The sequence below is a fragment of the Drosophila busckii genome, chromosome 2L, assembly GCF_011750605.1.
Source record: "Drosophila busckii strain San Diego stock center, stock number 13000-0081.31 chromosome 2L, ASM1175060v1, whole genome shotgun sequence".
Taxonomy (NCBI): domain Eukaryota; kingdom Metazoa; phylum Arthropoda; class Insecta; order Diptera; family Drosophilidae; genus Drosophila; species Drosophila busckii.
In genome coordinates this window covers 6,915,512-6,928,096 of record NC_046604.1, presented here as the reverse complement: position 1 = coordinate 6,928,096, position 12,585 = coordinate 6,915,512, and the positions used below count along the sequence as shown (strand labels likewise).

The following is a 12,585-nucleotide window of genomic DNA, read 5'->3' as shown; positions in this document are numbered from 1 at the left end:
TTTGTGTCTCAGTGTATGTGTATGTGTGTATTTGTGTATTTGTGTGTGTGCATTTTATAAATATTGCTGTTAGTTTTTATGTAAATCTATCGAAAATTAAATGTAATCTATTTTGAGTTTATGAACACTTAAGCACACATACAAACATATATAGCTATATAGACTTGAATAGACTTTTAAGTTATACATGTTTGCTTGTTCCTTAAGCATTTTGTTTATAGTTTTAATTTATTTACTTGTTAACACATTCCTCTTGACGAGTTTTATTCATTTGTATTTGATTTTTTTCTTTTGGTTTTAGTTGTCATATTTTGGTTTTACCTTTGGAGTTTACAGTTACAACAATTTATATAGAATTTGCCCATTTGATTTTGTTTGTGTGTGTTGTGTCAAATATTTTAATTTTTCTTGAGTATAGATACTTTTGTTTAAACTTCAAAGCAATTGTTTTCAACAGATGCAACTATTTACATACACATAAGTATTTAAAATACAGTTTACACTAATCACTCTAAACGTTTTTTTTGTTTTTAATTTTTTTTTATTTTGTTTTCATAATAGGTATATATGTAAGTATTGTGATTTGCCAGGTAATTGGAGTTGTGTTTTTTTTATAAGGTATTGCGATACACAAAACTCTTTAGCAATGCATAAATATTGTACAATTATCTTCTTTTTTTTATACTGTATACTGAGCAAAGAATGTACGGTTTATAACAATTGTTTAATACTGCTTTGTGTTTTTAGGTTTCTTTTCGTTTTTGTGTTTTCGTTTTAACAATTTTAATAAACTTTTGCTTTTATACTTTTTTGTTTTAAAATTATTATTTAAGGTCGTGCATACTTTAGTTAGTTTAAGCTGCTTGGAAATATTTAATGCAACTAAATTACATTTTTTGTTCTCTGTATTATTATTGTTTAAAAAACTTTAATTTAAGCAATGCCAAACATGACTTAAAATTAAATCTTTTACTCTTGTTATATATTTGGTTTATAATTTTACTGCCTTACCTTTGCGGGTGCCTGCACAGTGTGCTAAGTGCTGGCAAAAATGTTGTGAATTTAATACTGCGTCTAAGCGCTGTACACCTGCACCGATATATATATATATATATATCTATGTGTATATATATGCAAAAAAGAAACGTGAACAAAAAGTCAATACTTGAGGCAGTATGCGTTCTTAAAAATATAAATTTTATATCAAATTTAATTCAAACACAATCAAAAAAATAAACAAACACAAATCAAATTGCTCAACTTAGTCCACCGAAAGTATTGGAAAATTGCATTAAATTCGTCGAAAACGGTCTAAAGTCTATGCAAACTACGAATACATATCGATTATAGTTGCTTTCGGTTGCGAGCGGGGGTCGCACAAATCGAATGTCTACTGTGGCAAAGCTTTTACAAAATTACGAAACTACATTTTACAGTTACGACACACAGGTGGCGCTACAAGACGAACTACTTGCAAACCACTGTGCACTGTGCAACTGGAATGCTTAAACTAACCTAAACCACTGTGCCTACGTTGCCGCCTCTGGCTCGTTGCTCGTCGCGCTCGCCAGATGCCGCTGCTCCTCGCTGCTCGCCTCGCGCGTCGCCTCGCATTGGGCACAGTGCTTCTCCAGAAATTTCATGGACAAGTGGAACGTATACCGGTGCCGGGTACAACGCCTTTACATCTTATACTCGACTATCTTGTTGGGATTGAGGAACTGCTCCCGCTGCGCCGCATCCAAGTGGGCCACGGTGCGTGTTAGTGCCGAGCCGGATACCTTGTGCTTGGAGCCGGCACCTTCTCCACTGCCGCTGCCACTGCCACTTGCACCCGGCCCGCCGCCACTTGTGCGTCCCGAGTCCGTGCCAATCGGCTGATAGACGCCCTCGGCACTGACCACGCCCACATTGACGCCCGCGACCACGGGCTGCTGCAAATATCCAGAATACTGTGGCGGCATCTGGTAGCTGCCCAGCGGCTGCTGTGAGATGGCAATGGGGCGTGGCTGCTCCGTATGCGCTATAGGATACTGTTGCTGATGCGCATAGTCTTGGCTGCTGCCACCGCCCCCACCAACCACTGTAGCCGCAATGCCGCCACCAACACCGCCGCCGCCGCCGCCGCCCATGCGGGATCCCGAATCATCATTAAGCCCCTCGCCCATCTCGCCATCTCGGTTGTGCCGGCCACGTATGCAGAGCTTGGTGAAGAGCCAGACGCGTCCGCGGTAGAGCAAATAGCAGCAAAAGTGCACAAAGAATGTAAAAATGATGGCACAGGCTGTGACAATGATGGCCTTGCCCGGCTTGGTCCAGTCCATCATCGGATAGATGGCAGTTTGATTTTTTCTGAGCCAAAATTAAATATGTGAATATAATGATAAGATGATGGCAAAGCAAGCTCAACCCACCTGTCTGTACCGCCAGCCAGGAAGTAAATGCCTGTAAATATGGCATAGGCCAGTCCAATGCCTGTGGTAAAGTAGGCGTGGCTCATTTTAATCGGATGTCCCACAACGGCCAGATCTATGAGCATTATAATCGTATTGAGCACATGCACCATTATATTGAGCGTGTCGATCTTGTGGATATCTTTAAGTGCAGAGCGAGAAAAGATACAAAATTTCATCATTTAAACATTTAAATTTAAAAATATAAAAATCTAAAAATTTATGATTAGGAATTTTTCAATGGAATGTCGTAATGTTTCAGACAAGCTTTAACTTTTAGTTGCGCTCAGCGTCGAGTGATTATAGATTAAGTATACGCCCGTTTGCACCGCCACATGATTACTTTCCACATGATTGGGTGAGCAATTGTCGTTTTATAACATTGTTTGCGTTTAATACTCAATACTTATCAAACTTTGCTTAAAGCGAATCGCCATTTACATTAAAAAGTCATTTAATAAAAAAAATAGCTGAGCTTTCTGCCTGGCGCTGACTACTGGAACTTTTGCACTCGCTGGTATAGCCTGAAGTAGCTGACGGTCAACACCTGGTAGCCAAAGTCAATTTCTTCGGCTGAGCTTATGTACGCTTGGCAGGCAATAAAGTCCACAAGCAGCAGCAGCGCACAGAGCGGCGCATCGAGGATGGGCGGCTCGTTGTTGTGCTTGCCGTGGATGACTTGAGACTGCAGCAAAATTAGCGGACACATGAGTCCAACGAGCACGCCGTGCACAGCGCGCAGCGTGCGCTGCTGCTGGTCGCCCAGCAAGTACCAGGCGCGGAGTATGGTGACGACGAGCACAACGACAATTAGCCAGACGAAGCCGATGTAGAGCAGGGGCGGGCACTGGGAGGGCAGCCAGGTGCCGAGCAGCAGAAAGAACGCCATCAGCAGCAGCACCTCCAGCACAGCGTACAGGCAGGTGGGCTCCTGCGGCGGCATTATGAACACATGGGCGAGCATCGTTAGCAGCGCCAGCACAGAGCAGCAGATCCAGTTGTAGGGATATCGGTGCCGCACCTGCGGCACATTGATGTAGACAAAGAAGATGACAATATCGACGATATATACGTAGAAGCCCACGCGGCAGCCGACGTCAATGTTGTGGGCCAGCGACAGCAGCAAAATGACGGTGACGACAATGTAGACGGAGGCGGCGACATATATTTGCATCAGAATGCGCAAACCTGGCGCCATTTAGTGGAATTTTGACGTGGCAACGAAAGTAAAAAAAAAACAAATACAACAACAAATAATTGTAGATTTGTGGATTTGAAGCTGTCAGGCCTTAGGGCCTGGTGAGAGTTGTCACAGTTGTTTGTTGTTGTGTAGCCATGTTGGAACTAATGAGATCTGCCTCAGCGCCAGAGCTGTACTCGAGATCAACCGACGCGCCCCACTCGGATGCACGCAGCAGAGACTACGACGATGAGCTGGCCCACGCACACTACGCGGACGACTCCAGGCAATATGTACACGAGCCGCTGACCACCAGCACCAGCGCCCAGACCAATGCCACCACCAGCCGCACCCCAGAGCGCGATCTCTTCGATGAGTACACGTTCACAGTGCCCTCGCGTCTGGCCTTTCTCTGCTACGTGTATGTTCTGCTGCTGATACAGATGATGCTGGCCTCGCTGCAGTGGATGATGGCCACCTATCGCTGGCGACCGCGTCTGGAGAGTGCCGAGCGCAGCTTCTATTTGCTGCTGCTGCTGCTCAGCTGGCTGAATCTGTCGCTCAGCTTCATCGGCTTTCGGCGACTGCAGCTCACCTTTCCGCTCAACTGGATCATCTTTGTCTGCCTGTTCGAGGTGCTCACGCTGTTCGTCATGTGCCTCAGCATACGCGAACTGGACTTGACTTGGCCACCGCTTGTGCTGGCCCTTGGCGTGCTGCTTGTCTATACGCCGCTGGGTCTGTGGATACCGCCGACGCTCACTGCCAATCTGTGGATTCTCATACTAATGAGCATGACTGTCGTTGTCGCTGCAGTGGTGGCTCTCGGCTCCGGCCTGGCCATGCGCTTCTATGTGCCCATTACAGTGTCGCTGATTGTGTTCGGACCCTGGGCCATGTACAATGCCCAGAAGCTGCATCGAACTGCGCGGCTGGGCTACAGTCGCTTGTGCTATCTGGAGGCGGCAGCTCAAATGTATGTGAACTTTGGCTGCACGGTGGGCGGCTTGGTGCTGGTGACGCGGCTGGCCAAGCAGGCTATGGATCCGGAGGGCTGTAGCTCGCAGATATTCTGTGCGCGACGGCATTTGAGCCCTGAATATGGTTAAACTCAACACATTGCTGCACACCCGGCGTAGTATTAATAAACGTAACTTTATTTTTCTACTCTACAACTCTCACCTGGATTATGCACCAGCAGCCAATAGCACATGGTTACGATAAAGGCATAGACTGTGGCGCAAGTGTAGAGCACCCAGTACAGATGATGCAGTCGACTCTTCTTCGCCTGGCGCACTATCTCGAAATCCTCGCGCTCCACCATCATGCCCTGCGTGACAATCCAGGCGGCCAGCCAGGCCTGCACGGTGCAGAAGAGCAGCCCCCAGTGCGTCAAATAGATCCACCACTTGGCGTAGTGATGCTCAAAGTGCTCCTCGGTGCGTCCAATGTCCAGCAGCGAGCAGACCAATGCCGCCAGGCAAGTTATGGCCGTTATCCAGCGATAAAACAAATACACAATGCGCACCTGCGTATTGCGCTGCCACTGCAGAGGGGAAGAAATCAAATTTATTTATGAGCCACCAGTAGATTGATTAACATGATTAAATGTGCAATAAATTCTTATTGTATTCAATTAAAATGATTTAAATATATTTGTAGTCGATTCATTATAAATTCATTCTATTGTTTTGATTAACTGTTGAATGAATGATTATGCATTTTTCAATAATTGTTTTTAATTGACTTAATCACTTAACACGTACGCATTATGTATATAACTTATTAATTGTTGTATCTTTAAAGTTAATTTGATTTTATTTTGATGAACTTCAATTATATCTCTGCATGTTTATTTAATTAATTTTTAACATTTATGAATGATTTTCACTATTGTAATTAAATCATTACCATTTTTGTTTTATAGCTTTGCTTGCTGGCTTACCTGGCACAAATAAAAGTTGTGGCGATGCACATGATCCGGCGTGAATTCGGGAAAGCAGCTGTTCCACAATTTGCTCACCATCATTCTTTGCTGTCCCAGGCAGCTGCTGGCGTCGTTTGCAAATTGATTAAAGCCTTCGCAGCTGTCCTGCGAGTGATACTGATAGGATTGATAAGATTGCTGCTGATGCGACTGTTGCTGCTGCTGCAGCTGCTGTTGGTGTGGATATTGCTGCGGATATTGCTGATGCTGCTGGTGTTGCTGTTGCTGCGATTGAAATTGTTGCTGATGCTGATGTTGATGATGATGTTGCTGATAGTGCTGATGGTGCTGCTGCTGCTGTTGCGTTTCACCAGCTGCACCCGCTGCTGTTGATGTTGTCGTCGTCGTTGTTGCTGCTGTTGTCCGGCCCTGAGCGCCTGCTCCTGCTCCTGCTCCTGCTGCACCAGCCGCAGCGGCAGCGCTGTGCTCCGTTTGATATTCGTGTTGGGGCGGCGTTTTGTGGCCGTGTCTGCTGCCGGCGCTGCTGCTGCTGTAAGGGCGTAGAAAATCTGGAAAATCAAGCTCAAGTATGTGCGCCAATTGCGCCTCCTCGTCGTCAACGTCGTCGTACTCCGGATGATGATTGCTGTTGTAGGGCAGAAAGCGCACGTCCTCAAGGCTCTCGCAGTCTGTGGTGGAGAGTAGCGCGGCGGCCTGCAGACAATCCTCGAGCAGATCGTCCTCGTCCTCTGTGGTGCTGGTGAGGCCCGGCAAATAGCCGTAATTATCGTAGGCGTCGAAGTCAGCGGCGTAACTGCGGCGTGTCCTGGCCGTCGACTTGTAGCGATAACCGCCAGCTTGCAGCTCCTCCTCCGACGATGCGCCCGCCGCTGTGGCTGTTGCTGCTACCACCGCTGCGTAGTCTGCTCTGATTGCGGCTGCTGCTGCGGCGGCGGCGGCTGCTGCGCTTGCTGTTGCTGTTGTGCCTGCAGTGACGGCTGTTGCTGTTGCTGCCGACGCTATGCGATTGCTGGCGCTGTTGCTGTTGTTGTTGTTGTTGTTGTTGTTGCTGCTGCTGGTGCGACTGGCAAAATAGTAGTCGGTGGCAACTGTTGGCGCTGGCGGCGGCGGTGGTAGCACGGGCGCCGGCAATGGCGGCAGATAAGTGGCGTTGACGGCGGCTGCTGCAGCTGCTGCGCTGTGGCTGCTGCTGCTGCTGGTGTTGGTGGCAGCCAAGAGTGGCGTAGGCGAGACGTCAAAGTTGATAAGCGCCGCAGCCGGATAGCCGCCTACGCCGTAGCCCAAGCGATACGGATACGGTGTGCCGCTGCTGGTGCTGTTGATATAAATATGCGCCGAGGTGGAGGGCAGATGATACCAGCTGCTGCCCAGACCTAGGCCCAAGCCCAATCCGAGACCCAGACCGCTGCTGCTGTTGCTGCTGGTGCCGCGACTAAAGTAGTAGCTGTATTGCTGTTGCTGTTGCTGTTGCTGCTGCTGCTGCTGCTGCTGCAGTTGTTGTAGCTGTTGTTGCTGCTGTAACTGCAACTGCAATTGTGGATGCGGCTCCTGTTGGGGTAGCGCAACGTAGTTGCTGTTGAGCGGCCAACGTGTTGGAGCGTTGTAGCTACTGAGGCGCTCGTAGTATTGCCGCTGATGGTAAAGGAATTGCTGTTGTTGTTGCTGCTGTTGCTGCAACTCACGCTCGAAACGTTGCAGCAGCAGACGCTGCAGCTGCGTTTGTTGTGCTAGTTGCAGCTGCTGTTGCAGTTGCAATTGTTGCTGCTGCTGTTGCTGTTGCAATTGCAGCTGTTGCAGTTGCTGTTGTAGCTGTTGCTGTTGGCCACTAATTGGCTCCGGTCTAAGGAGAAACTGCGCGTAATCCAATGTGACGGCTGTGTGTTCTTGTTCCTTTGCTCCCGCACGCCCAATAGCCACGCCTCTTTAGCACTCAACTACTTGGCAAGTGTTGCTGCGGTTACAATTGCTGCTGCTGCTGTTGTTGTTGTTGTTGTTGTTGTTGTTGTTGTTGTTGTTGTGACGGCTGCTGCAAGTATAAAAAGATAAAAAGCGGCATAAGTCGAGTGCTTGGCTGTTTGTTTATGCGGCTGCCATTAGCAGACTAATTAGAAGCGCATTACGCATACGCCCAGTGGTTTTTAAATTGCTGCTCAAGGCAGCGCCTGCAGCACGAGACGCTAAGCAATGACAATATTCTTGTACAGAGTCTCGCTTTGTTGCCTCTCAATGGCTGCAACTTCAGCAGCAAAGGCATAACCAAGCAGCAAAGGCAAAGCCAAAGTAGAAAAACTTGAGAGTAATCTAAGCATAAGCAACAATTTCTATAGCCCAGCAATCCAATTAAGCTGCAAGTATTTACTACTCGCTGCATCTATTTAACTCTTTTCCCCACGCAAAAACTAAAGCAGGTCTAAGCTCTATTGATTTATTATTCATATTAACATGGGCGTATTCCATACTTTAGATAAATATATAAATATATATATATAAAATGGTTTTGCTTAGTACTTATTATAAACTTGGGAAAGAGCTTAACAAATTCAGAGCAGTTTAGGACTTGCAAGCGTCGTTTTTATTCTGAGAAACTTTCAAGTTGTTTTGCAACAAAATAGGCCAAATCGCTGGTAGTAACCAGGGCTAAGTTGCAAGCGTTTTTAGCGCTACTCAAATTGTGGCTTACAGGTCGCATGCAAATTGCAGACTACGCTACGAATTTGTTGAGCCATAAAAAAACAACGTAGGCAGTTAGAATGTGGTTAATGCAAAGCCTTTGAGCAGAGACAGACAGACGGTTCGGGCACTGGACAATGTGCAATGGAGCACTTAATGATTTGTTTGCTACATTTAGCAGCGCCAAATAAACAAACAAACTTAAATGCTTAACTAAATGAACAACAAGCAGTGGCCAGAGAGCCAACAGCGCGAATGGCAATAAAATCAGATCAAATTGTAGCGCAACGCAAATGGCAGCCAAGCAGTTTCCGGTGCGGCCATTTTGGTTTTGTTCGCAACACACACTGCGTATTGAATTGAACTGAATTGTTCACTACAGCTGAGAGTTGTCGCTGTGCAAGAGAGATAGCAACATTGAAAGCAGAATTATTGTTAGCTTGCGGCAGCAGCAGCACGAACAGAACCAGCAGCAAATTCAACTAAATGCAGTGAATGTGTGTGTGTGTGTGGGTGCGTGGGTGTGTGGGCGAGTGTGCGTGCCTCTTCTGACGTCAGCAGCGTCGGCATTTTTGTTGCTGTTAGTGGCAATGTTTACACAGCTGCGACGAGGGTCGTATTTGTTGCTTATTGCTGCTGCTGTTCGCTCGCTCGCTTGCTTGCGCTTGTTGCAACATTTACATTGGCAATTTGCTTGAATTATACACACACACACACACACACACAGCAAGTGCCTCAAGTTGCCAGCAAGCCTGTTGCCTGGTATGCTGCCTCCTGGGCAAGGTCCAAGCCACAAGCACTTGCCGTTGTGCGTTGTGTGCAGCAAAAAAATAAGTATTAGAAAAATAATCTGTTACTTGCCACATGCGACTTTTATCCTTTCAACTTGGCTCGACTTCGAAACTTGCGTCAGCTTAAAGCTGCAACTTTGCGCTTCAATCATAAAGCAGCTAATAGCAAAAACTCGAAACTTGTGCAGCGCATTAGCAAACGAAAAAAGTCAAACAACCAAACAGAGGCGAAAGTTTATTGGCAGCCGCTCAAAGTGGGTTGTGTGGTGAATGGTTTGGTTTTCTTATTTATAGCCACTCGGCAGTGGCATGCAACAAATTTGTTTGGCAATTAGACGCACGTAGCCAGCTGCATTTGCAGCTCATAAAATGCCCAACAATGAATTTAACTGCAGCCGCTCGAGCTGCTGCTGCTGCTGTTGCAGTTTCAAAATTGAAATAGAAGCCGTCAAAGTAGGCAAAAGTATTTTATGCCTCATAAATTTACACAAGTGGCCAGACAACAAACACACGCACACTCCACGTGCGAGCGAGAGAGAGAGAGAGAGAGAGAGAGAGTGAGTAAGTGGGCGGGCAGACAGCGCGTATGAGCGTTATTTAATGAAGTTGCCACAATTGTGTGCGCCAGAGACAATTATGTCCACATTTCAAACGTGCAAGCAAGAAAGAGAGCGAGCGAGCGAGCAGTGCGCACTGAGCATTGGTCTGTGCTTAATCCTAGGCGACGGCATTAATGCTAATTTAATTACAAAAGCATGTCTCAGCGTGGCCGCCAAAATCCATTCAACTACATATATATATTTATATATCTTTTGCTCTCTCTCTCTCTCTGTCAGCAGCTGGGCGTATACTTGATGCTTTCATATACAATTTGTTCAAGGCTCTGCTGACGCCTTTGCTGCGGCACTTAGTTGTTGCATTTAATATAAATTCTTGCAGCTTATATAAGCAATTGAAAGTCCGTGAAACTTTAAGCTAGTTCTTGGCACTCATAACGCGTCCAACGTTATTAACGCTATGAAGCTGCAATTTTATTCAAGTGCTTCGAACTGAAACTAAATTAGCGAGAGCATAGTTTAGTATTAGTTTGCTAAACTTTGCTGTGCAAGTTCTATGATTTCAATTAGTTTGCTGTTCTACTTTCCAATTTCGAGAACGTTGGCAATCTCCAAACGATTGATTTACTTTGCTGTTTCTCAGTAAACTTAACAAACAAAGCAAAAAAATAAGCATTGAGCACAGGTGCATTTCTGTTCAATTTTATGGCATATAAATTCGTAGTACAGCTTGCGCTCAAAGAACTGTTTTCACATTAAAAATGTATGAAGTTGACGACACAGCGTTGGCTGCCAAGCTCAAGCTGCAGTCCTGGCTGTTTAAGGATTGCGCATTTGAGCCTCTATGGCTAGTGTCCAGCTGCAGCGTTGTCTCTCTTGGGGGCAGCACACGTTGCAGCAGTTAAGCAACAGACTGAGACTGAGTTTTGATAAAATAAAAAAATAAATTCCACATTCCACAAAATTTCAAATCAAAATCGATGTTTGCTGCAAATTCACTTTTTAGCTACATTTTGTTGTTAATGGCAGCAATTCTTAGTTAAAAGCTTTATACATTTCTGCGGAACTATAACAGCAACTATAACGCATCAGTTCTTGCCCTAAAAGAGTTAAAAGCACTGAGTGCAACTTTTTCCACAATCACGGTGGCCAAAGCTGCTTATTTTTTTTTTTCACGTTGACTTCCATTTCATATTGCAGCTGGCATGCCCTAATAGCATTAGGTGCAAAAATGTTTCTCTTTTTATATAAGCTGTGCAACTTTTCACAAACATTTTCAACAATTTTACATTAACTTTTGTTTTAAGCATTGAAATCTTTATGTAACTTTTATAAGCTGCTTAAGTTTAAGCCTTGCTCAATCTTTGATTAACACATAATATAACACACACACACACACACACATATATATATAGGCACTTGTATGTGTGCTTAAGTCTGCGGCTGGGCTGTCATATGCAGTGGTGGCACGTTGCCATGCGAACGCATTAATTATCCTTTGAAATGCTATATACGGAATTGATTTATCAATGACCAAGCGCGTGAATTAATTGCCAACGACTTTTGTATCGAGTTGCACAAATGAATTATGACAGCTGCAGACGTCGGTGGCGACGTCGCTACCAAATCCCAAGCACATGAAACTCCAATTAACTTATGTACGCCGGCAGCAATGAATGTGCACTTTGATTACTCAACAGAATGCCCGATACAAAATGCAATAGAAAAATAGCACGTTGAGCTGAACAGCGTTGCAGTTTAATTAAATTTTTCGACATCAAAGTGCTTATATAGTATATTTTTGTATGTTGTATGTTGCTATGTATGTTTCAAAGTCAAAAACTTAAGCCTGGGCGCTTAAAAGGTTTAAGACAAAAGTTTGGCCATAGCAAAAGCAATCAGCAAACTTTGACAGCCAAAAATCATTACAGCATATTGTCAAATGGCTATAAGCAAAGCTATTTAGCTTTCCGGATAAATAAAGTTCAGCATATGCATACATATGTAACTAACTCAAGTATTTATGCACATGAGCAACAAGGACGCGCACGTAGTTATTATAATATTGAAAAACAAAATCCTTGTTGAGCTAATGTAACATTTGTGCGCTTGTGTGTGTCTGTGTGTGTGTTGCGCCCACAATGACAATGTTGTTGCAAGCTCTGGCCCATGCAGTCGCAACTCAAATGTGTGGGTTGAGTTTGGCTGCAGCGAAAAAAAAAGAAAACGTTGCATGTCAGACACATTGACGTGCTTGTTTATGTAAACAGGAAGTGTTACGCTGCAGGCATGCATGGGAGTACACAAACACACACAAACAAACAAACACACACACATACACACAGGCGGAAGTTAACGGCCATATTTGCAGTGCCAACTATGTGGAGAGAGCGCGCACACATACACCAGCATTTGCTTATATATATAGTTGTTGTTATTTTTTTATAAAGGGTATTGTAAGTTTTTACAACAAATATGTAACACAACAAAAGCAGTTTGGGGTTGGTTAAGTTTTATATGCAAATGAGACCGTCTGCAGACAACGCGTTTGTATTTTTATTTCCCTGCCAGGCATTATTTTTAGCTAGCAAAACGAACTATAGGCAGAAATAAAATGCAAATTTTATAGATTTTGAAACGCAGCCGAAAATAATAATTACGTTGCACTTGCTCTTTTAGCTAGCAACTAAAGCAGTAAGTATGACTTATAATTAAAAATTTGATGTTGCTTTTTTTACTCTGCATATAATTCAAATATTTTAAAGAATTCTTTCTTTTGCTTGCTATATACATAAGCGTATAGCTTAGTCACCATACAGTTGACTTTATTTTGTTATTCATTTTGTATTTTAGCTCTACATGCTGCTCGTTTGTTTTGCTCGCATGCGCTGCAAAAAATGTTTGCCTACATGAAATTATAGTAAAGCTAACATTTAATAAATGGTCACAGCCTCTGTGTGTGTGTGTGTGTGTGTTGGGTTGGGCT

At 44.6% G+C, this 12,585-nt stretch overlaps 3 protein-coding genes across 3 annotated transcripts; 1 reads left to right on the top strand and 2 right to left on the bottom strand.

Annotated features, from left to right (window-relative positions):
- Window positions 1–33: 33 nt before the first annotated feature.
- LOC108595169 (CG43778) lies at window positions 34–7,504 on the bottom strand (the record flags this gene model as incomplete). The annotated part of the gene is made up of 7 exons (XM_033294102.1): window positions 34–2,352; window positions 2,415–2,595; window positions 4,816–5,179; window positions 5,579–5,943; window positions 5,998–6,558; window positions 6,631–7,291; window positions 7,355–7,504. Coding segments are annotated over 7 exons (2,952 nt in total), but the record flags the coding sequence as incomplete, so codon positions are not given.
- On the bottom strand, window positions 2,835–3,715 carry LOC108608136. The gene is made up of 2 exons (XM_017999371.2): window positions 3,526–3,715; window positions 2,835–3,474 (listed from the first exon to the last, which is right to left on the bottom strand). The coding sequence occupies exons 1-2, from the start codon at window positions 3,649–3,651 to the stop codon at window positions 2,947–2,949; spliced, it is 654 nt and encodes a 217-aa protein (XP_017854860.1). The 5' UTR covers window positions 3,652–3,715; the 3' UTR covers window positions 2,835–2,946.
- Window positions 3,721–4,806, top strand: LOC108608135. The gene has a single exon (XM_017999369.2). The coding sequence runs from the start codon at window positions 3,789–3,791 to the stop codon at window positions 4,740–4,742; it is 954 nt and encodes a 317-aa protein (XP_017854858.1). The 5' UTR covers window positions 3,721–3,788; the 3' UTR covers window positions 4,743–4,806.
- Window positions 7,505–12,585: the final 5,081 nt, after the last annotated feature.